The sequence below is a fragment of the Geotrypetes seraphini genome, chromosome 2 (genome assembly GCF_902459505.1).
Source record: "Geotrypetes seraphini chromosome 2, aGeoSer1.1, whole genome shotgun sequence".
Lineage (NCBI taxonomy): Eukaryota > Metazoa > Chordata > Amphibia > Gymnophiona > Dermophiidae > Geotrypetes > Geotrypetes seraphini.
In genome coordinates this window covers 318,944,005-318,965,641 of record NC_047085.1, presented here as the reverse complement: position 1 = coordinate 318,965,641, position 21,637 = coordinate 318,944,005, and the positions used below count along the sequence as shown (strand labels likewise).

Here is a 21,637-nt window from a genome sequence, read left to right as displayed (position 1 = left end):
TGGATGTATTTTATGTGGTTCATGTATTTGTCTTGTTTTTAATTTTTTTTGTTATTTTAATAAAATTCCTGTCCCTGTACATTTTCCTACAGTTTTGTTTTGTTTCCCTGTGTTTTCCAGCCATTGTGCATTCATTTTCAGTAGCACCATATGACTAGTGCTGCTGAAAATGTCCTCTGGCAGCACCAGCACTATCTGTATAGTGCCAGAGACACGCAAGGACATTTTGCCCAGCTATACAAAAAGTGACGATATTAGGTGAGGCTGTATAGCACTTTTCCTCTCTGTGATGGGGTGTATGTCCCATCACGTGAGAGAATTCCGCCCCGAGGGAAGGCTACATCAGAGTCGACCTCTCCCCAAAGTGCCCAGGGGTAATAGGTAACCCAGGGTTAAATAGGGAATAGCTGGGTTCAACTAGTTCCTAAGGGGGTGGTTCTAGTCATAGTGGAAGACTAGGAACCAGCAACCCCTGTTTAACCGAGGGTTACCTATTACCCCTGGGCATTCTGGGAAGAGATAGACTCTGACGTAGCCTTCCCTCGGGGCAGCATTCTCTCACGTGATGAGACATACAACCCATCATATCCTCTTTTACTAAGGCGCGCTAACCGTTTTAGCGCGTGCTAAACGCTAACGCGTCCATCTAATATAATAAAATGCTAGGCCGCGCATGCGCATTTCCTATGTGTGTGCCGGTTTTCCGTGAGCTGTAGCGACACATAGGAAGTGCGCATGCGCGTGAAACTATCTCTCCCTCCCCCGAGGCGGATGACACCGAACCAGTTCTGACACCGCGCTGGAGGGGGGGAGGCTAAATATTTATTCCGCCGGCCCTCTCAGCTTTTACCGCGTCTGCCAGACAGTTGGGATAGAGGACTTCAGCACGGGGCCGCAGCCACCCGCTGATCGCCTCCAGAAGCCCGCTCCGCTCCTGCAACAGCGGAAGGCCCCGAACCCGAGTCAGCTTGCGCCGCCTTCAAAATTAAAAATAAATGGCCCCACACCGCCTCCCTGCTTGCACTGACCTCCATCAAGCAAAAACAGCACTACTGGCCAAAGTTTATTTTAAAGTTTAAAGCCACTGCGGCGGCTCCTCTCATGAGGCTTCCGATGCAGGCAGTGATAGTGCGAGGAGCTGGCGCAGCGGCTTTAAACTTTAAAATAAACTTTGGCCAGTAGTGCTGTTTTTGCTTGATGGAGGTCTGCGCGCTCCTACGGCAGTACGCCTAGCGTGAGGGCGCTTACAGAGTAGGGGCGGCCTCATCTTAAGCTCACATTCTTGGGAGTGAAAACCTGGAACGACCTCACCGAGCTAGGTAAGAAGGAAGGCTCAGGGCTGGTGTGTGCAGTGGATACCAGTTAGATCCCACCCAAATGCTGCAACACACGGAAATGGAGGGCAGAAAAGGGGTTGATGGACAGGGGAAGAGGTGCTGATGAAAAGGGAGGGGGGCAGAAAAATAAAGACAGGCCTACTGCTGGACAGGGGGAGCAGGAAGGAGGTGATTATGGACAGGGGGAGGTAAAACAAAGGGAGAAGGGCTTCTGCTGGATAAGGTGAGCAGTGATGGGGTGGTGGAGGACACAGGGGAGGTAAAAGGAAGAGAGAATGGACAGGGGGAGCAGGCAAGGGGTGGTAGTGGACAGCCAAGGAAAAAAAAAAAAAAATCAGAAACCCGGAAAGCATTTTAACATAAGTAGGGCATGGAGTTCAAGAGGAAGGTATGGGGAGGGGGAGGAAAATACTGCACAGGGAAGTGGGGTGGGAGGGAAATGCTGCAACACATGGAAATGGAAGGGCAGAAAAGGGGTTGATGGACAGGGGAAGAGGTGCTGATGAACAGGGAGGGGGCAGAAAAATGAAGACAGGCCTACTGCTGGACAGGGGGAGCAGGAAGGAGGTGATGATGGACAGGGGGAGGTAAAACAAAGGGAAAAGGGCTTCTGCTGGATAAGGTGAGCAGTGATGGGGTGGTGGAGGACACAGGAGAGGTAAAAGGAAGGGAGAATGGACAGGGGGAGCAGGCAAGGGGTGGTAGTGGACAGCCAAGGAAAAAAAAATAAAGACAGACATAAATACAGAAAGCGACTAAGGAGAGAGAAAAAAAAATAAAAACAGACATACACATATATATTCTAGCACCCGTTAATGTAATGGGCTATAAGACTAGTAGAATATAATGGACGCATTGGTGTTTAGCGCACATTAAAATGGCTTTGTGCTTTAGTAAAAGGACCCCTTTATTAGGCTAAAAAAAAAACTGCTGTCTTAATTTAAACAGCTGCACTGAATATACATTTTTTTTTAACTCTATGACTGGTGATTTTTTTAAACAAACACTTGCTGCAAATTACTTATCTGAATATTTTTTAACTATTCTTTGACACTGAAAATGAAGAGTACGTTCCTTAGATCAGTAAAATTCTGCTGTCCAGAAATCCAAATTCAAAATGGAATGAATGTGAAAAGCATGTAAGAGTAAGAAACCTTTTGTAAGGCTTTATAGCTGTATTTGATATATAGGAGGAAGAAGAGGGAAAGGATGAAACTAACTCGCGAGTATTGGACAAAATGGGAGAAAAAAAAAAAAGTACTGGCAGTCGTCAAAGGGGACTGGGAATGCCCTCACAGTATTTGACAGTCTGATCCCTACTTTGTTACCTTGTATGTTTGTGGCTGTCCTGTTCAAATTGAAGTTCTTTTCTCTTTCTTTGTTTTGGATTGTAAACCGCCCTGACCTGTCTTCCTAGATTGGGTGGTAAATCCAATAATCAATAACCAAGGATGCCAGATGCAGAATAGAAGTTGTGCTTAAGTCTGTGTTAGAGAGTTGCGCAGGGACAGAAATCCCACCCATCCCCGCCAGGATCCTCTCCGTCCCCACCCATCCCCGCAAGGAATTACCTCCATCCCCGCCCGTCCCCATAAAAAGCAGCAATTACTTCTGACAGGATCATCAATTCCACAGTTTCTTTTGTGTTTGCACTGCTGTTTTCCTTGTGGAATCTCTTTGGTGGAACCCTTTTTTTGTTTTCTGTTCATGTAAATAACTTATAAACCCCCTCTTTTACTAAGGCTGACGTGTCCATTATATTATATGGACGAACCCTGCTTCCAAAGCCTTCCATCCACGTGGGAGTCCCGTGGGTTAGGGGGGATTCCCGTGATCCCCGTCCCCTTGCAGACCTCTAGTCTGTGTGAAATATAAAGAGATTGAACAGCTTTGCAAGATGCGTTAATATCATTGTATGTGTGCTATGAGGATAAAGGTAGGGGTCCTCTGGAAAACCCAGAACTACCTGAACCAATCTACAGGTACACAAACTGGACAGAGTACACATATGAGGGGGTGCTGAAAAATTCTTAGCCCAGCCAATTTAATATACGCAGGTATTGGGTTAGGACAGCTGAAACGTTTACAAACAGTGCAAAACACTGCGATTAGATTAGTAGGCCATGCACATATCCGTGATCATGTGACACCTCTGTATTTAAAATTCCATTGGCTACCAACGGAATTTAGGATCAAAGTTAAGATCTTGATGTTGGCACATAGAGCATTATTTCAGCTATAGCCTTCATATCGCGCAAACTTGGTGTTATTTTATGCCCCATGACGTTTATTATGATCTCTGAATGACAACAGAGTAGTTGTTCCCCATATTTCGAAGGCACATCTTGCGTTAACTAGAGATTGTGCATTCTTCTATTTAGTTCTACAGTTATGGAATACTCTGCCCATAGATTTGAGAAAAGAAGAATCTTATATAAATTTTAAGACACCTAAAAATGCATTTTTTTAAAATTGTCTTTCTCAAATTGAATAATTGAGTTTGGACTGTAATCTATAATATGTACTTTATACTAATATAATGATTAATTTTTGATATGGATAAATTTTTTAATTGTATGTATTAATTATAGTTTATTAAAATTTACAGTTTTTATTAGAATTGTTATTATGATGGAGATGTTGATTGCTTGCCATTTTTAAAAGGAAAAAAGTTTTTTAAAAAAAATTTTTTGCTTTTACTCTTTTCTATCCTATTTTTTATTGAATATGTATTATATTGTACACTGCTCGGATCCTTTCTTAGGCTGTTATGCGGTATAGAAAGTTTTTTATAAACATAAACATATGGTTCAATCAATGATCTGAAACAATGTCAAAAACAAAGAATTTTGTTTCTGCAAATTGGCACTTAACAAAATAAGATAACGCTCTTTTCAGCTACAGAGGCAAAATAACACTCAGAATTTAGGAAGTTAGTTGGTTGGGCTGAGAATTTTTCAGCACCCCCTTGTATATAATAAAAGTTTACTAAAAATCACTTCAAAAACTTGTGGAACACACTAAAATCCTCAAAAATTAGGCTGTAGCATGAGTCCAAATATAAGCTGTATATCAACCAAACAATTGGATTAAGAAATTATTAGGATCTCCAGCGCTCAAGTGCAGTTTATCGGCACTGTTTAGTACTTCAATGCTGCACAGCAAAGAGGCAACCTCATTAAGGATAGCCAGAGATGCCGAACACGAAGATTCTGAGGGCGTCTTACATCACTTCCGGAGTGGTATTCCGGCAATACCACTCCAGAAGTGATGTAAGACGCCCTTAGAATCTTCATGTTCGGCATCTCTGGCTATCCTTAATGAGGTTGCCTCTTTGCTATGCAGCACTGAAGTACTAAACAGTGCCGATAAACTGCACTGCTCCTGAAGAAGCTCTATCACTTTTAGTGAGAGCGAAACGGAGATCTTCCGTCGTTTTGTTCTGTCTCCAGCTGGCCGGGTTAACAATCTACACCCGAGCTAAGTATTTGAATAACTTTATATATGCAGTAGCATAACAAATTTCATAACAAGATCGGAATAAACGAAATAGAATAATATAATAAGAACCTAAAGGACCGATGATAGCTCACATGATAGTTATATGCTAAGATTTGTTTAACTGGCATATAACTGTGAGCACTTGAGATCCTAATACTTTCTTAATCCAATTGTTTGGTTGATATACAACTTATATTTGGACTCATGCTACAGCCTAATTTGTGAGGATTTTAGTATAATAAAAGTTTGCCAAGTATAGGGCAATCAAGCCACTGTAACATCACTGATGAGGTTTCAAGTTTCAAGTTAATTTGTAGCTTGATATACCGACCATCACAAGTATCTGGTCGGTTTACAATACTAAAAATTAAAAAAATATTTAAAATTGCTTAAAAATAAATAATAAATTGAAATAAAAATAGGGAGATTGAGGCCAAGACAAGGACGTACTTAAGACAGGTAGGAGATGAGAGGAAAGAGGGGGGAGAGGAAGATTTTAATTACATTGTGTAAATAAAAGGAATAGGAAGGAAAGAGGGAAGGGATAAAACAAGAGAGGAAGGGGGATGTCACTTCCTGAAAGTGTTTCTCCATTTATTCATTTTTATTTTCCCTTTTTCGGGTTCTCAATTGGAATTTTGATAGGCGTCTTTAAATAGAAATGTTTTAAGGTGTGTTTTGAACTTGTTTAGAGAATTTTCAGAGCGGAGGTGTGGTGCCATGGCATTCCAAAGCTAAGGCGCGACTGCGGAAAAAATGGTGTTTCTAGTATAGTAGGTAAGTCCTTAATTGAGGGGACTGTCAGTGGAATGAGGCATTATGACATCACAATCTCAGCTCTGGTTACCAGAGACTGAAAGTCGTCACACTACGAGGGGGTGCTGAAAAGTTCTCAGCCCAACCAAGACGAGAATAATGTGGATATGGTTCGATGAATGAGCTGAAACAATGTCAAAACATAGAATTTCATTTCTGCAAATTGGCACTTAATGAAATAAGATAACACTCTTTTCAGCTACCGTGGCAAAACAATGCTCAAAATTTAAGAAGTTGGGTGGTTGGGCTGGGAACTTTTCAGCGCCCCCTCGTAAGTCTTTTGGCCCCTGTTTTGCTTTTCAATTTGTGGAGAACTTGTGTGCAAAGTACATTTTGGCAATTTAAAGCCTTGCCTGCAGGAGCTGAAGAGATGACTATATAAACCAGGGGTGTCCAAACTTTTAGCTTCCCTGGGCCACATTGGCTGAAAATAATTTTTCTGGGGCTGCACAAACGTGCAGACGCTGCAGCAAGACAGTGGAGGGAGCCAGGAAGACGGTAAACACCCGGGGGCAGCAGAGGAAAACACTGCATTGCCCTTGACCGGGGCCGCACAAAATACTTCATGGGGCCTCATGGGGCCCTCGGGCCACAGGTTGGACACCCCTGATATAAACTGAGAACTGTATTTAAAAGAAAAATAATACTTGGTTAGGAAACAAAGGTGTTCATTTTGAAAAGAAGGGTCTATTTTTTCCTCCACAGTTCTACATTTTCAAGGAGGCATGTTAGGAGCATGTTTTGGGCGGGGCTAGGGTGTTTCCAAATGTTAGGCATTTGGGGTTTGTTCCATTACGGCAGAAAAACACCTGGGGCAAAAACCTGAGACGGTTTTGTCTAGACTTGGTTCAAACACAACTAAGGGCTCCTTTTACTAAGGTGCGCTAGTGTTTTTAGCGCACGCAGCAGATTAGCGCGCGCTAACCCTGTGCTATGCGGCCAGAACTAACGCCAACTCAATGCTGGCGTTAGCGTTTAGCGCGCATGGCATTGTAATGCGCGCTATTCCGTGCGTTTAAACCCCTAACGCCGCTTAGTAAAAGGAGCCTTAAATTACAAAACATTGCTCTAAATGACCAGATGACCACTGGAGAGATTTAAGACATAACCTCCTCCCTTAATCCCCCACTAGTCACTGATCCCCCTCCCACCCCCCAAAGATGTGACTGTATATATCAGGCAATATGATGGCCATTCCTATTAGAGCAGCGGGCTAGTCCCAGGAGTAAGCTAGTGGTCAGTGAACTGTAGAGAAGGGGACCCAGGACCGTATCCCACTCTTCTGGTACATTTGTAGTAGAAACTGTGAGTCCTCCAAAAACTACTAAATACCTGCTGTACATACATATATGTAGCACCTGCAGACATGAGGACTGTTGTAGTAATAGATGTACACTAGTGGGGGGAGGAGGGGGGTGGTTCTGTTACGGGAGGGCTCACATACAATATAAGGAGATTATGGTAAAATTTGTACCTGAGTCCTTTTATGTGAAGTGCACCTGCAGTGCCCCTAGGCTGCCCCACTGCTCTGCTGGGATGTTTATTTGGCCAGTCTACTAATAATGCTGGACCCCAGACTTCTCAAAGGCTTTGTTGTGTGGGAGGTTTTCCCCCTAAGATTCTTTGAAAATGGTACCTAAAGAAAGATACACAGCACAAAAAAGTTTAGAAAATAACAATTTCTGAAACAAAAAAATTAGACATTTTTCTGGTTCGAAAATCACTCTACCTGTCACTCAGTTTTTGGATGTTTCTCACAAAAGGGCCCAAATTGGACTTAGATATCATATTGAAAATGCTCTTGTAAGTATCCTATGAGAACTCTGGAACTAAAATATAAGTGAGCTGCAATTGAGTCTTTCGTTCTAGACAGCCTGGCAGCCTTCTAGACAGTAAAATTCTCTGCAAATATCTAATTTATATCTTTTTTTTGCAGGTGTCTTTGTTGATTGCATTTCTTTCTGTGAGGTATTCACATTGGACCAATTACAGCGCCTACTGCTACTTCACAGTTGTTGCCGTTTGTGATTTAATAATGATTTTCATCTTTTACATCATCTACGTTTTCAGAATTCATAGATCACTTACATGCCTTTCCTGGCCACTCGCGGTAGGTAGAAAAAATTGTAACAAAAGATTTTATGCAGACCTGTTGTGTTTTGGGGAAAATATTTTCACTTGTTTGGTTTGGCGTTTCACTGCATATAATTTAGATTTTTTTTTTTTCTTTTCTTTTCTTTTCTTTCCCACATAATGGAATGTTGGAAAGAAGTAATGCATAAAAGGGCTGAGGAAAAAAAAACTGGAAAACTTTTAAAGGAAAAGGACCTGAGGATAAAACTAAAGAAAAAAACATATGAAATTCGCAAATAGGCCAGTAAAAAAAAAAGGGGGGAAAGGGGACCTCTCCCACAAGGAAAACAGTGAGGGAGAACAATAGACTTCCAATAATAAAAGAAGGAAAACAAATGTCACAATATGACAATAAAAAAAATCCAGTCTCTAGAAACACAAGTAGAAGGCCTTTGTTTGGACCTATTATTGTTTTGAAGACTTAGGGCTCCTTTTACTAACACGCCCATAGACTTATAATAGGCATGTTAACGTTTAGCGAACGCATATATTTAGCATGCGCTAAAACACGTAGCGTACCTTAGTAAAAGGAGCCCTTAATTATTTGGCTACACCTTGGGATTTTCCTTGTTTTCTTCTTAGAAGTCCATTGTTCTCCCGCACATTTTTTCCTTTGAAAATAGGCCAGGTCAGACTAGGAATTCCAAAGAAGTCCCTCCCCCCCAAAAAAAAATGACAAATATATTTCTGTAGAAGTCGGTTTAGCAGCTGCAGCATAAAAACAGTAATACACTGAAATCCAGTGGTTATAAAAATGAGTCTTTTCAGAGTCCTCTTTCATGAAGAAATAATTAGAACTGCCGTTGGAGATTTCATCATCTAATATAATAAAATGGTAGGACGCATATGCGCACTAAAAAAATCGTGTTCCCTGATCCCGTCGCGGAAACACGAGTGCGCATGCGCGCCTACTATGTCACCACAGCCTGCTCTCCACCTCGCGCCGCTACAGGCCCTACACTCGCAACTCACACATCCGCTGCAGCCTAGCAACTCCGACCACAACCTTCCCCCCTCAACCGCCTAGGAGCTTCGGCGGGGGCTTTCAGAACAGAATATGATTACCATGTTTCTTTAAGCAGCCCCAGTTGTTTACTTGGATTCAATGTCAGCATTAGGGTTCGCCGGACACCAGCCGTGAGAGCCGGGTGAGGAAGGCCGCCGCAGCCTCGCCGCTAGGTAGGGGGACAACAATCGCGCTTATGCTCAAGCCGCCGCCACGACTCCTCTCTCGAACCGCACCAGGATCCAGAGAGGAGCTGCGGCGGGGGCTTGAGCATAAGCGCCATTGTTGTCCCCCTACCTAGCCGCGAGGCTGCGGCGGCCTTCCTCACCCGGCTCACATTTAATCCAAGTAAACAACCGGGCCTGCCTAAAGAAACCGGTGCTTGGCCCGCCAAACAATTCATGCCGTTGCCGAAATTTGCCCCACCGTTCATTCCCTTCCTCCATCAGGTCAGTTCAGCTCCGTCTATGTTAAAAGCAGCTGCTTTGAAATTGGAGCCCTGCCGCCACCGTAACACGTTCCCTCTGCCTCGGTCCCATATGTCAGAGAAGGGGCGGGACCAAGGCAGAAGGGAACGTGCTACGGCAGTGGCAGGCCTCCGATTTCGACGCGGCTCCTTTTAACATTGGTGGATTCACTGCACCTGATGGAGGGAGGGAAGGAAAGGTGGTTGGGCGCTGTTGAGCCCCTCTTTGCTCTCAGACCCTCTCCTAACTGCTCCCTCCTGTCTCAGACCACTGGGGGGAGGTTCCTGTCTTCAGCTGCAGGGATGGAGGGAGGGAAGAAGAAAGAAGGGGCCCTGGCAAGCGAGTTATCAAAAGCCAATCATAGCCTGGGACCCCTACATGATATGAATAATGACCAGACAACAAAAGATAAGAAAAATAATTTTATTTTCTGTTTTGTGATTACAATATGTCAGATTTGAAATGTGTTTTGAGGGAGGCTGCCGCCACGGCTTTGGACAGAGGGGTACCATTTTCGTGGGAGCTGGCCTTCGGAGAGGCTTGGGACGCGGGGACGGATACGGGAGGAACTGCCACTGCGAAGGGCTTTGGTGGGGGAGCCAGCCAGACCGCGAGTGTGGGGACGTTGTAAGCACGGATTGGTCAAGGAGCCGCCGCTTCCGAGGCTTTGAAATTGCTCTCCCACCGTCACTCCCTCCCGCCCCGGCTCTGCCTCTGCCCCTGCCCAGGTTCAAAAGCAGGAGAGGCGGTCATCTAGCACCCGTTAATCTAACGGGCTTAAACACTAGTTTAAGAATATACTCATAGATAAGCAGAATGGATGGTGGAGGTAAGAATTGCTGAGTAATTTGCCTGACTAGTACAAAGGGTCGAGACTCATGAATCACCTAGATAGGATTTTAGACAGTGCTGGGGACAAGCTGGCTCTTATGGGTATATGTGGTTATCCCAGGACAAGCAGGCAGCATATTCTTAACGCATGGGTGACGTCACCGACGGAGCCCCGGTACGGACCTTTTTAACTAGAAAGTTCTAGTTGGCCGCACCGCGCATGCGCGAGTGCCTTCCCGCCCGACGGAGGAGAGCGTGGTCCCCAGTTTCTTCGTTTCCGCGGAGCGAAGAAGATGCATGTGTTTCAACGGCCGTTGAAATTTCAGATTTTGCCTTCCTGCTCGCGAAATTCTTCCTTTTTTGTTCTTTTTTCCTTCGGGTTTCTTTTTCGTTAATTTTTTGTAAAAAAAAACAAAAAACTTTATTTTCTTTTATTTTTCAGGCCGGCCCCAGTGGGGCCTGTTGCCACCATACAGGCCTCCGGTTTTGATTTTGCGGAGGCCGTGTTTCCCTTCATGCCCCCTCAGCCGGGCTTTAAGAAGTGCCAGCGGTGTGCACGCCCGATCTCTCTCACTGACCCGCACAATTGGTGCCTACAGTGCCTGGGTCCAGAGCATCGGGCTGGCACCTGCACCCGCTGTGCTACTCTTAAAAAACGTACTTTAAAAAATAGACAGATCCAACAGAACATCCTGTTCGGTGCCGGGTCTGCCATGGAATCGGCCGCGCCGTCATCGGCACCACAAAAGTCGGCACCGACTACTTCGACGACGCCTGATCCATCCTCGGGGTCGCTGGCACCAGGTAAGCCGGCTAAGAAGCCTTCCACTTCCCTTGAGTGCCCTCCTGCCACACCGGCGACGCCGGTCCTCTCGGCATCACGCCGACCCCGCAAACGCTCCGCCCCGATCTCGGTGAGTGCCTCGTCATCGGCCTCCTCATCGCCGGGGCATGGAGCGGCACCTATGGTACCGAAAAAGAAAAAAGCGGTACCAGTGCCTCCTCTGGACGACCGCATTGCGGCCATACTCCATAGTCAATTGCAGGAACAACTTCAACAGCAACTCCAGCACTTGTTGCCCGCAATATTGGCCCCGCTCCTTCCGGTACCGGACCGGCCCGAGCCTCACACCATACCACCGGTGTCAACACCATCAGTACCGTTGAACACCTCCATGCCGGTACTCGCGGCTGAACCACTTCATCCGGTGCAACCCCGCTCTGATGCAGACCCTCCCCGACATCGAGACCGACAACAGTCCCCCCGTGACCAGGACCAGCACCGGTCTTCTTCCCCCGGTACCGTCTCGATGCGCTCTGGCAAATCTCTCTCTAAGACTCGCCACACTGAGCCGTCCGCACCACCGTCCCGCCCCGTGCACACCGATGTCAGGGACCCGGACTTATGGGAAGAATCCCCACCCGGTACCGATGATGAGGCTTCATCAACAGACGAGGAACCCTCAATGGTCGATACCAGTTCCAAACCTGAACAGTCCTCGTTCACAAAATTTCTAAGGGAAATGTCGGCAGCTCTATCTATCCCTTTAGAGTCCGACTCTAAGAAATCCCAGGCTTTCCTTGACGCCCTGGACTTCGAACAACCTCCCAAGGAATTTTTAAAGTTACCCGTACACGACATCTTACGGGAAACTTTTTACAAGAATTGGGGAAAACCCCCTCACGGTACCGGGTGCCCCTCGAAAACTGGATAGTTTGTACAGGGTCATTCCTATCCCGGGGTTCGATAAACCTCAACTGCCCCATGAATCCCTTCTTGTGGAGTCCACCTTAAAGAAAACCCAGGGTTCAAGTGTCTATGCCTCCACACCTCCTGGCAGAGAAGGCAGAACGATGGATAAATTTGGCAAGCGCCTTTATCAAAATTCCATGCTTGCCAACAGAGCTAATAATTACACCTTCCACTTCTCCTTCTATCTGAAGCATTTGGTGCAACAACTCTCCTCCATCCAAAAGTACATCCCTGAGCGTAAGATCCCGATTTTTCAACAGCAAATTTCCAGCTTACTCCAACTCCGGAAATTTATGGTGAGATCCATTTATGACTCTTTTGAACTGACCTCTCGAGCCTCTGCCATGGCTGTCGCCATGAGGCGCTTGGCCTGGCTAAGGGTTTCTGACCTTGATATCAATCACCAGGACCGCCTAGCCAACGCACCTTGTCTTGGTGATGAACTCTTTGGGGAGTCCCTGGACTCAACTACCCAGAAACTCTCGGCACACGAGACCAGGTGGGATACCCTGATCAAACCCAAAAAGAAGACTCCACCTGCTCGCCCCTACAAACAGCAGTCTTCCTACCAACGCAGGTTTTCGGCCAGACCCCTCAACCCGCCTCAGCATCAACAGCCTCGCCGACCACGTCAGCAGCACCAATCTCAAGCACGTTCACAGTCTCACCAACCGGCCAAGCCTCTCCCGCAGTCAAAACCATCTCAGCCCTTTTGACTCTTTTCTCCAGAGCATAGCCAGTCTCCAACCCTCGGTGCCTCTTCCTCAACCTATCGGAGGCCACCTCACAATTTTTCTCAACCGTTGGGAGGTCATCACATCAGACCAGTGGGTACTCAACATCATCCGCCATGGCTACTCCCTCAACTTCCAGACTCTTCCACCAGACAATCCTCCCGTAGAGTCTGCTTCTCATTCCTCCCAAACTCCACTCTTCCTGAGGGAGATCCAATCCCTCCTTCTTCTCAATGCCATCGAAGAAGTTCCCCCAGACCAAAGGGGTCAGGGATTCTACTCCCGCTACTTCCTGGTACCCAAGAAGACGGGAGACCTCCGTCCCATCCTCGATCTCAGGGACCTCAACAAGTGTCTGGTCAAGGAAAAGTTCAGGATGATCTCCCTGGCCACGCTTTACCCTCTTCTCTCTCAACACGACTGGCTATGTTCCCTAGACCTCAAAGAGGCCTACACTCACATTCCAATCCATCTGACTTCACGTCGCTACCTCCGATTTCAGGTACAGCACCGCCACTATCAGTACAAAGTGCTACCCTTTGGCCTCGCATCATCGCCCAGGGTGTTCACCAAGTGCCTTATTGTGGTGGCGGCCTTCCTCAGGTCTCACAACCTCCAGGTGTTCCCCTACTTGGACGATTGGTTGGTGAAAGCACCTACGTCTCCGCTTGTGCTACAAGCCACTCAACACACCATCTCTTTCCTCCATCTCCTGGGATTCGAGATCAACTACCCCAAGTCGCATCTGCTTCCCACACAGCGACTTCAGTTCATTGGAGCAGTTCTCGACACCACTCTGATGAGGGCGTTTCTTCCCTCCGACTGCCAACGGACCCTGCTCCATCTCTGCCGTCAGGTGCTCCTTTGTCGCTCTATTCCAGCTCGGCATATGATGATCCTCCTGGGCCACATGGCCTCGATGGTCCATGTACTTCCTCTGGCACGACTCCACCTCCGGACACCTCAATGGACTCTGGCCAACCAATGGTCACAGACCACGGATCCTCTTTCTCATCCCATCTCTGTGACATCGTCTCTTCAGCAATCTCTTCAATGGTGGTTGAACTCCTCAAATCTTTCCAGGGGTCTCCTCTTTCATCTGCCCCCTCACTCCAGGATCATCACCACGGATGCCTCCTCCTATGCGTGGGGAGCTCACCTGGGAGATCTGCGCACCCAGGGTCTCTGGACTCCTCAAGAGCGTCTATATCACATCAATTTCCTGGAACTGAGAGCCATGTTCTATGCTCTCAAGGCCTTCCAGCACCTTCTCTACCCTCAGGTTCTTCTCCTGTGCACAGACAACCAAGTCGCCATGTATTACATAAACAAGCAAGGCGGCACCGGATCTCCCCTCCTCTGTCAGGAGGCCATCTGCATCTGCATCTGGACCTGGGCCACGGCCCGCAGTGTCTTCCTCAAGGCCGTCTATATCCAGGGCGAACAGAACTCCCTGGCCGACAATCTCAGCCGCATCCTTCAACCTCACGAGTGGACCTTGGATCCTCCCACACTCCACTCCATCTTCACTCTCTGGGGCACTCCTCAGGTGGACCTCTTTGCAGCTCCTCACAACCATCAGCTGCCCCAGTTCTGCTCCAGACTCTACTCTCCTCATCGTCTGGCCCCAGATGCATTCCTGCTCGACTGGACGGATCGGTTCCTCTATGCCTTTCCTCCACTGCCTCTGATGTTGCGGATGTTATTCAAACTCCGCAGGGACAGAGCCACCATGATTCTCATCGCTCCTCGGTGGCCTCGCCAACACTGGTTCTCCCTCCTGGTCCAGCTCAGCTCCAGGGAGCCCATTCCTCTTCCTGTGTTTCCTACTCTACTTACACAGCAGCATCAGTCTCTACTACATCCCAACCTGTCCTTGCTCCACCTGACAGCTTGGTTTCTCTCGGGCTGACCTCTCCAGAGAATCTGTCTCAGCCTGTCCGTCGCATTTTGGATGCCTCCAAGAAACCGGCCACCCTCCAATGTTACCATCAGAAGTGGACCCGGTTCTCCTCTTGGTGTCTACTGCATCATCACGATCCCACCTCATTAGCGGTGGAAACTGTACTGGACTATTTGCCCTCTCTGTCCGACGCTGGCCTCAAGTCTACCTCAATCAGAGTCCACCTCAGTGCCATCACTGCGTTTCATGAGCCTATCCTCGGAAAACCTCTCACGGCTCATCCACTGGTTTCCCGGTTCATGAGAGGCCTCTTCAATGTCAAACCACCTCTGAAGCCTCCTCCTGTCGTCTGGGACCTGAATGTGGTTTTATCGGCCCTCATGAAACCCTCTTTTGAGCCTCTTGCCACAACTTCGCTCAAACTTCTAACATGGAAGGTGCTTTTCCTCATTGCCATCACCTCTGCCAGGAGGGTTAGTGAGATGCACGCACTGGTTGCCGATCCACCGTTCACTGTTTTTCACCATGACAAGGTGGTTCTGCGTACCCATCCTAAATTCCTTTCCAAGGTGGTCTCGGCTTTTCACCTCAACCAGTCCATTGTGTTGCCTGTCTTTTTCCCTAAACCCCATTCTCATCCTGGGGAACAGGCGTTGCACACGCTGGATTGTAAGCGTGCCCTTGCATACTACCTTGACCGTACCATGGCTCACCGCTCGTCCCCTCAGCTCTTTCTGACCTTCGATCCTAACCGTCCAGGTCGTCCTGTCTCTAAACGGACGCTTTCCAACTGGCTTGCTGCCTGTATTGTGTTCTGTTATGCTCAGGCCGGTCTCTCACTGGAAGGTGCTGTCACGGCCCACAGGGTCAGAGCTATGGCTGCTTCTTTGGCTTTCCTCCGTTCCACGCCCATCGAGGAAATCTGCAAGGCTGCCACTTGGTCCTCAGTTCACACGTTCACTACTCACTACTGTCTGGATGCCTTCTCCAGACGGGATGGACACTTCGGCAAATCTGTGTTACAAAATTTATTTTCCTAATGGCCAACCATCCCTCTCTGTTAGCTTGGAGGTCACCCATGCGTTAAGAATATGCTGCCTGCTTGTCCTGGGATAAAGCACAGTTACTTACCGTAACAGGTGTTATCCAGGGACAGCAGGCAGATATTCTTACGTCCCACCCTCCTCCCCGGGTTGGCTTCTTAGCTGGCTTATCTTAACTGGGGACCACGCTCTCCTCCGTCGGGCGGGAAGGCACTCGCGCATGCGCGGTGCGGCCAACTAGAACTTTCTAGTTAAAAAGGTCCGTACCGGGGCTCCGTCGGTGACGTCACCCATGCGTTAAGAATATCTGCCTGCTGTCCCTGGATAACACCTGTTACGGTAAGTAACTGTGCTTTATCGGTGATATAGAAGCTGCGGGAAGGAGGCTCTGGAGACCAAGGGCTCCTTTTACGAAGGTGTGCTAGCATTTTTAGCGCGCGCTAACCCCACGCTACATGGAAAATACTAACACCAGCTCTATGGAGGCGTTAGCATCTAGCGCGCTAAGCATGTGCTAAAACCGCTAGCGCACTTTCGTAAAAGGAGCCCCAAATGTAGGATCTCTGGGAGAAAGTTGAAATTCAGAACGTCAGAAATGGTACCTGTTCTCCTCCGGATTCTATATATGGCAGCCACAGTTTGTGCAAACTAGGGCACATGCAACTGGCTATAAGAAATATAACAAGCCCATTAGCAATCAGCATGCTTTTTTTTTTTTTTTTTTTTTGTGCCATTCACTTAATCTAGTCCTCCGTGAGCAAAATCCCAGAGGCAGGCAGAGCTCTAATATCTCAGTGTGTTGATGAAAGAGTACAGAGAATAAGGCTTTCGCTGTGTTAGGAACTAGGCCATACTTTGAGGAAGGAGGAGCCTTTTTTGAAAAAAAATCAAGTTTCAAGTTTTATTTTTAAAAAATTTTATATCGCTCAATCAAACTTCTAAGCGGTGTACAAGTAATTAAATTTAAAATTTATTTATTTATTTATTTTTTTTACAAAAATGACAGAAATGTAGGTTAAACTTTACAAAAATAGACCTCATGGGGAGTTAATAAGACAAATAATACACAAACTTTAAACAAACAGGAACAAGAGTTAAAAACTGGGAGACCTACAATAATCAAAGGAAAGTGAACATAAAAGGAAAGATACGTTAGGAGGGGATCTGAATAAATATTATCAGAAAAAGTTTTGCCCTAACAAGGGCAGTTAGGTGTCATAAGCATCTTGAAATGAGAATGTTTTTAACATGAGAAAGGGATGCTTCTAAACAAAGATGGTTAGGGATGGAGCGGTTGCAGCAAAATTGTTAGATCTAATAGTATTGAGGTGCTTTAAAGAGGGAATCGTTAAGAGATTTTGAGACGTTGAGCGGAGGGCTTTAGATGGACAGGAAGGTATGATTAGACTGTTATTAAATTCAGGTTGGTTGCTTGAACGAGTTTTAAATGTCAGTAAAAGAATGGGCTCCAGCTCAGCTAGGATGGAACCAGGCTATTGGTGCTAACCAGTGGCATAGCGAGGGTGAGAGGTGGCCGGAGTGTTGGCGCCCCTGCCCTTGTCTCCCCCCCCCATTTCCCCCCTTCTGTGCGTGCCCCCTTCCCCCATTCCTCTAGTTGTTCACCGCCGCGAGCAACGAGAACTTCCAACGTGCTCCTCGCGACCCTGTCGGCTCTCCCTCTGACATCACTTCCTATGCGAGGCACCTGGAAGTGATGTCAGCAGGAAAGACGACGTGGTCGTGAAGAGCACGTTGGAAGTTGTTGCTCGCGGCGGTGAACAACTAGAGGTACGGGGGAAGGAAAGATGGGTGCACGTGTGGTGGGGCAGATAGGAGGAGGGGTTCCGGCACTCCCACAAACATGGCGCCTAGGCCAGACTGCCCCCACTTACTATGCCACTGGTGCTAACCTTATAAATAGGAGAGTAGCTTTTAAACTAGATTATGGGGGAAAGTCGACAGTTGCTCAGGAGCAGGTCCGAGGAGAGGGGGGTGCAGCCGGTACATCACCCCCAGGGTCTATGAAGCCCAAGTACAGAAACAATTGTTAGAAATAATACACACTTCTCCCTCCATATTCGCAGTTTCAGCAATCGCGGTTTCGATTATTCACGATTTTTAGCTTGCTGGCTTCTTCCCCCAAGTTACATCAGCTTGCATAGAGAAATCACTGACTCCAAGCGTTTACAGAGAAAATCGCCGATTCCTGGTATTTTCTTCATCATGTTTTGCCTCTCCTTCAGGAACAGGCCAGGTCTCTCACCATGTTATTCGCAGTGTCACCATATTCACGATGGTTTTTAATAGAAAACAGCAAATAATATATGAAAAAGTTATTCACTTCAAACTGTAGCATTGATAAGATTTCAAACTGTAGCATTGACAAGATGTTTTATTCTTATTACCGTATTTTCACGCAGATAACGCGCACCCGTGTAAAACGCGCACACGGGTATAGCGCGCAGAAACCACGATTTTATGTACAAAAACTTTTGTATACCGCGCTCACGGATATACCGCGCGCCCATGTGCCTCAGGCCGCGCCCCCAGGTGGGACCTAAGGCTCCAGGGCCTATTCTGATTGGCCCACGCGCCTTAGGCCCCACCAGTAGGCGGAGCTTTGGGACGGATGGGCCAATCCGGCCTCATTCCGTCATTGGCTGCCTGCTGGACAGGCGGGTTTGGCTCCCGTCTGTCCGGCCAACTACCAAAGGTACGGGGAAGGGGGGTGGGGGTGTCGTGGGGGTCGGCCAGGGGGGTCACGGGTCGGCTGGGGGGGGCGGTCGGGGGTTCTTGGGGGGGGGGGCGGTCATTGGAGGGAGGGGGGTTTGCGTCGAGGGCAGGAGGGCCTGGGATCCCTCCTGCCCGTAATGTAGTGCGGGATGGGGGTAGGGGGTCGCCGTGGCCAAGAGTGTTTGGGCTCCCTCCTGGCCCGATATTGTCGGGGAGTTGGGGAGTCGGCCGGGCAAGAGGGCTTGGGCTCCCTCTTGCTCCGATCGTGGATGTGGGTGCGGGTGGGAGCGCATGCGAGCGGTCGTTCAGGGTGGGGGTGCGAGCGGTCCTGCTGGGGGGGGTGAATCGGGCGTCGGGCGGGGTGGGAACTATGTAAAAAAAATTTTGTATACCGTGCTCACGCGTATAACGCACGAGGGGTATGCGCGGTAGGTAAAAACGCGTATAACGCGCGCGTTATATGCGTGAAAATACGGTAGTTTAACAAATATTATGAGGCACATTCAACTTTAATTGTGTTTTGTACTGAGTTTATTGGATTAAAAATATTAAATAAAGAATTAAAAAAAGAAAAAGTTATTCACTGTTTTTTTCTGTATTCACGGGTGTAGAATTTTGTATAATGCCCCACACCTTCTTTCTATTGGGGCCCGGATTTTCTCTCAGCAGCCCTGCTCGAGAGCATATGTTTGGAGTAAGGTACAGTGGTGCCTCACACAACGAACTTAATTCGTTCCAGGAGCAAGTTTGTTATGCGAAAAGTTCGTTATGTGAAACGCGTTTTCCCATAACAATACATGTTAAAAAAAATAATTCGTTCTGTAGCATAAAATATGCTAAGATGACATAAAAAAAGATAAATTTTTGGTTATTATTTTTATTTAGATACATCTAAAAACATAATTGTTTTTTAAAACAACACACATTTTTTAAATTTAAAGACAGACTAAGTAGAGTCTAATTTTACAGTGAGAGAGGGCAGAGTCTCAGCGGCAAAAACTGGGACTTAACTGTTCATTTTTTTTTTTTTTTCTACCGTGTTTCCCCGATGATAAGGCAGGGCCATCAAATAAGACAGCCCCCCCTTTTTAGAAAAAAATGTAAAATAAGGCACCCCCCCGCAAATAAGCCACCCACCGATACCTGCGCTTACCCGAATCGGGTGGTACGGTGGGTGACTCCGTGTGGTCCCTGGCACCCCCGACACGATCGGGGCAAGAGGGAGCTCAAGCCCTCTTGTCCCCCCGACTCCCCGACACGATCGGGGCAAAAGGGAGCTCAAGCCCTCTTGCCCCCCCGACTCCCCGACACGATCGGGGCAAAAGGGAGCCCAAGCCCTCTTGCCCCGCCGATTCCCCAACTCCCCGACAATATCGGGCCAGGAGGGAGCCCAAGTCCTCCTGGCCACGGCGACCCCCTAACCCCACCCTGCACTACATTACGGGCAGGAGGGATCCCAGGCCCTCCTGCCCTCGACGCAAACCCCCCCTCCCCCCAATGACCGCCCCCCCCAAGAACCTCCGACCGCCCCCCCAGCCGACCCGCGTCCCCCCTGGCCGACCCCCACGACACCCCCAACCCCCTTCCCCGTACCTTTCTGTAGTTGGCCGGACAGACGGGAGCCAAACCCGCCTGTCCGGCAGGCAGCCAACGACGGAATGAGGCCGGATTGGCCCATCCGTCCCAAAGCTCCGCCTACTGGTGGGGCCTAAGGCGCCTGGGCCAATCAGAATAGGCCCGGGAGCCTTAGGTCCCTCCTGGGGGCGGGGCCTGAGGCACATGGGCCCAACCCGACCATGTGCCTCAGGCCCTGCCCCCAGGAGGGACCTAAGGCTCCCGGGCCTATTCTGATTGGCCCAGGCGCCTTAGGCCCCACCAGTAGGCGGAGCTTTGGGACGGATGGGCCAATCCGGCCTCATTCCGTCGTTGGCTGCCTGCCGGACAGGCGGGTTTGGCTCCCGTCTGTCCGGCCAACTACAGAAAGGTACGGGGAAGGGGGTTGTGGGTGTCGTGGGGGTCGGCCAGGGGGGTCGCGGGTCGGCTGGGGGGGGCGGTCGGAGGTTCTTGGGGGGGGCGGTCGTTGGGGGGAGGGGGGGTTTGTGTCGAGGGCAGGAGGGCCTGGGATCCCTCCTGCCCGTAATGTAGTGCAGGGTGGGGTTAGGGGGTCGCCGTGGCCAGGAGGACTTGGGCTCCCTCCTGGCCCGATATTGTCGGGGAGTTGGGGAATCGGCGGGGCAAGAGGGCTTGGGCTCCCTTTTGCCCCGATCGTGTCGGGGAGTCGGGGGGGCAAGAGGGAGCCAGGCGGAGAGAGGGCAGTTAAGCGCAGTGCCTGCGCGGAAGGATGCAGCTCGGGCGACTTCGTTGTGTGAAACGAAGTTCGTTGTACGAATCAAGACATAAAGTTCGTTGTGCGCAGCGTGCGCTGTGCGAGGCGTCCGTTGTGTGAGGCACCACTGTATCTTCAAAAGATACTGACAAAATGCTGCTGGTAGAATATTCCAATAAAGTGTTTGTTATTAAGGCCGAAATTGCCCCGGTACATATTAAGAGAGAACAGATAAGAAGGTTGTCCGTACAATAGATCTAATTTAAATTGTCTCTATGTGATTTGGCAGAAGTTTAAAAAGAGATTGAAGACTGATGGAGCTAAATCTACATCAAATGCTGGGGACAAGATTCAAGCCATTCTAGAAACAATAGTGGGAGAGCTAGGGGTGTGGAGTAAAGGTCACAGGTTATTTTTTCAGGAAGTCACACTGGTGGGACTGAAATGTGTTTTCCAACAGTGGGTGCAAACGAATGTTCCATTATTTTGGCAATGGAGGAATCAACTTCACACTTTTATGATATGGGAAGCCACCGAGGCAAATCTTATTCTTAAAAGAAAGAGTTTTCTCTTAATATGGGGCACTTATTGTAACCAGGGTTAAAAGTTTAAAAGTTACCTAAGTGAGAAAAACAGGGTTTAAAGAAGATTTTAAAGGGTTTTTAAAGCAAAGAAAATCTGGAATGTAAGACCTGTGGGTTTTTTCCTATTTTGAGAAGTTTGGTTTGTGTATCTTTTGTATTGGTACAGTTTTGGTATTATGTTGCTGATTTCCTGCACAGGTTTGCTGGCCTAGTGCAGAGATCAGCATCAGCTGCTTGAACATTCTAACTGTTGGTTTTTGTGGTGGATCGCTAAAACCCTTGCTTTTTTTTTTTTTTTGTATGTGCATAGCCAAGTGATATTGGTGTATCAATCACTTGGCTAGTTTGCATTGGGTTTCAGCTAATTTGCATGGCCAGATCGGAAAATGGGCGATCGAGAGGGAAAAACACGCGGTGAGCCGTTTTGGGCATCGGGTCTGCAAATGTGATTAGTGACAATCGCTGCTGGC

The 21,637-nt window shown here is 48.1% G+C and overlaps 1 protein-coding gene across 1 annotated transcript in view; it reads left to right on the top strand.

The window, feature by feature from the left end:
* Positions 1-21,637, top strand: part of CMTM7 (CKLF like MARVEL transmembrane domain containing 7) — an 86,185-nt gene that overhangs the window by 47,833 nt on the left and 16,715 nt on the right. The window contains exon 2 of the mRNA XM_033930105.1: positions 7,591-7,764. Within this exon, the coding sequence (XP_033785996.1) occupies positions 7,591-7,764 (174 nt within the window). The remainder of the gene's footprint in view (positions 1-7,590; positions 7,765-21,637) is intronic.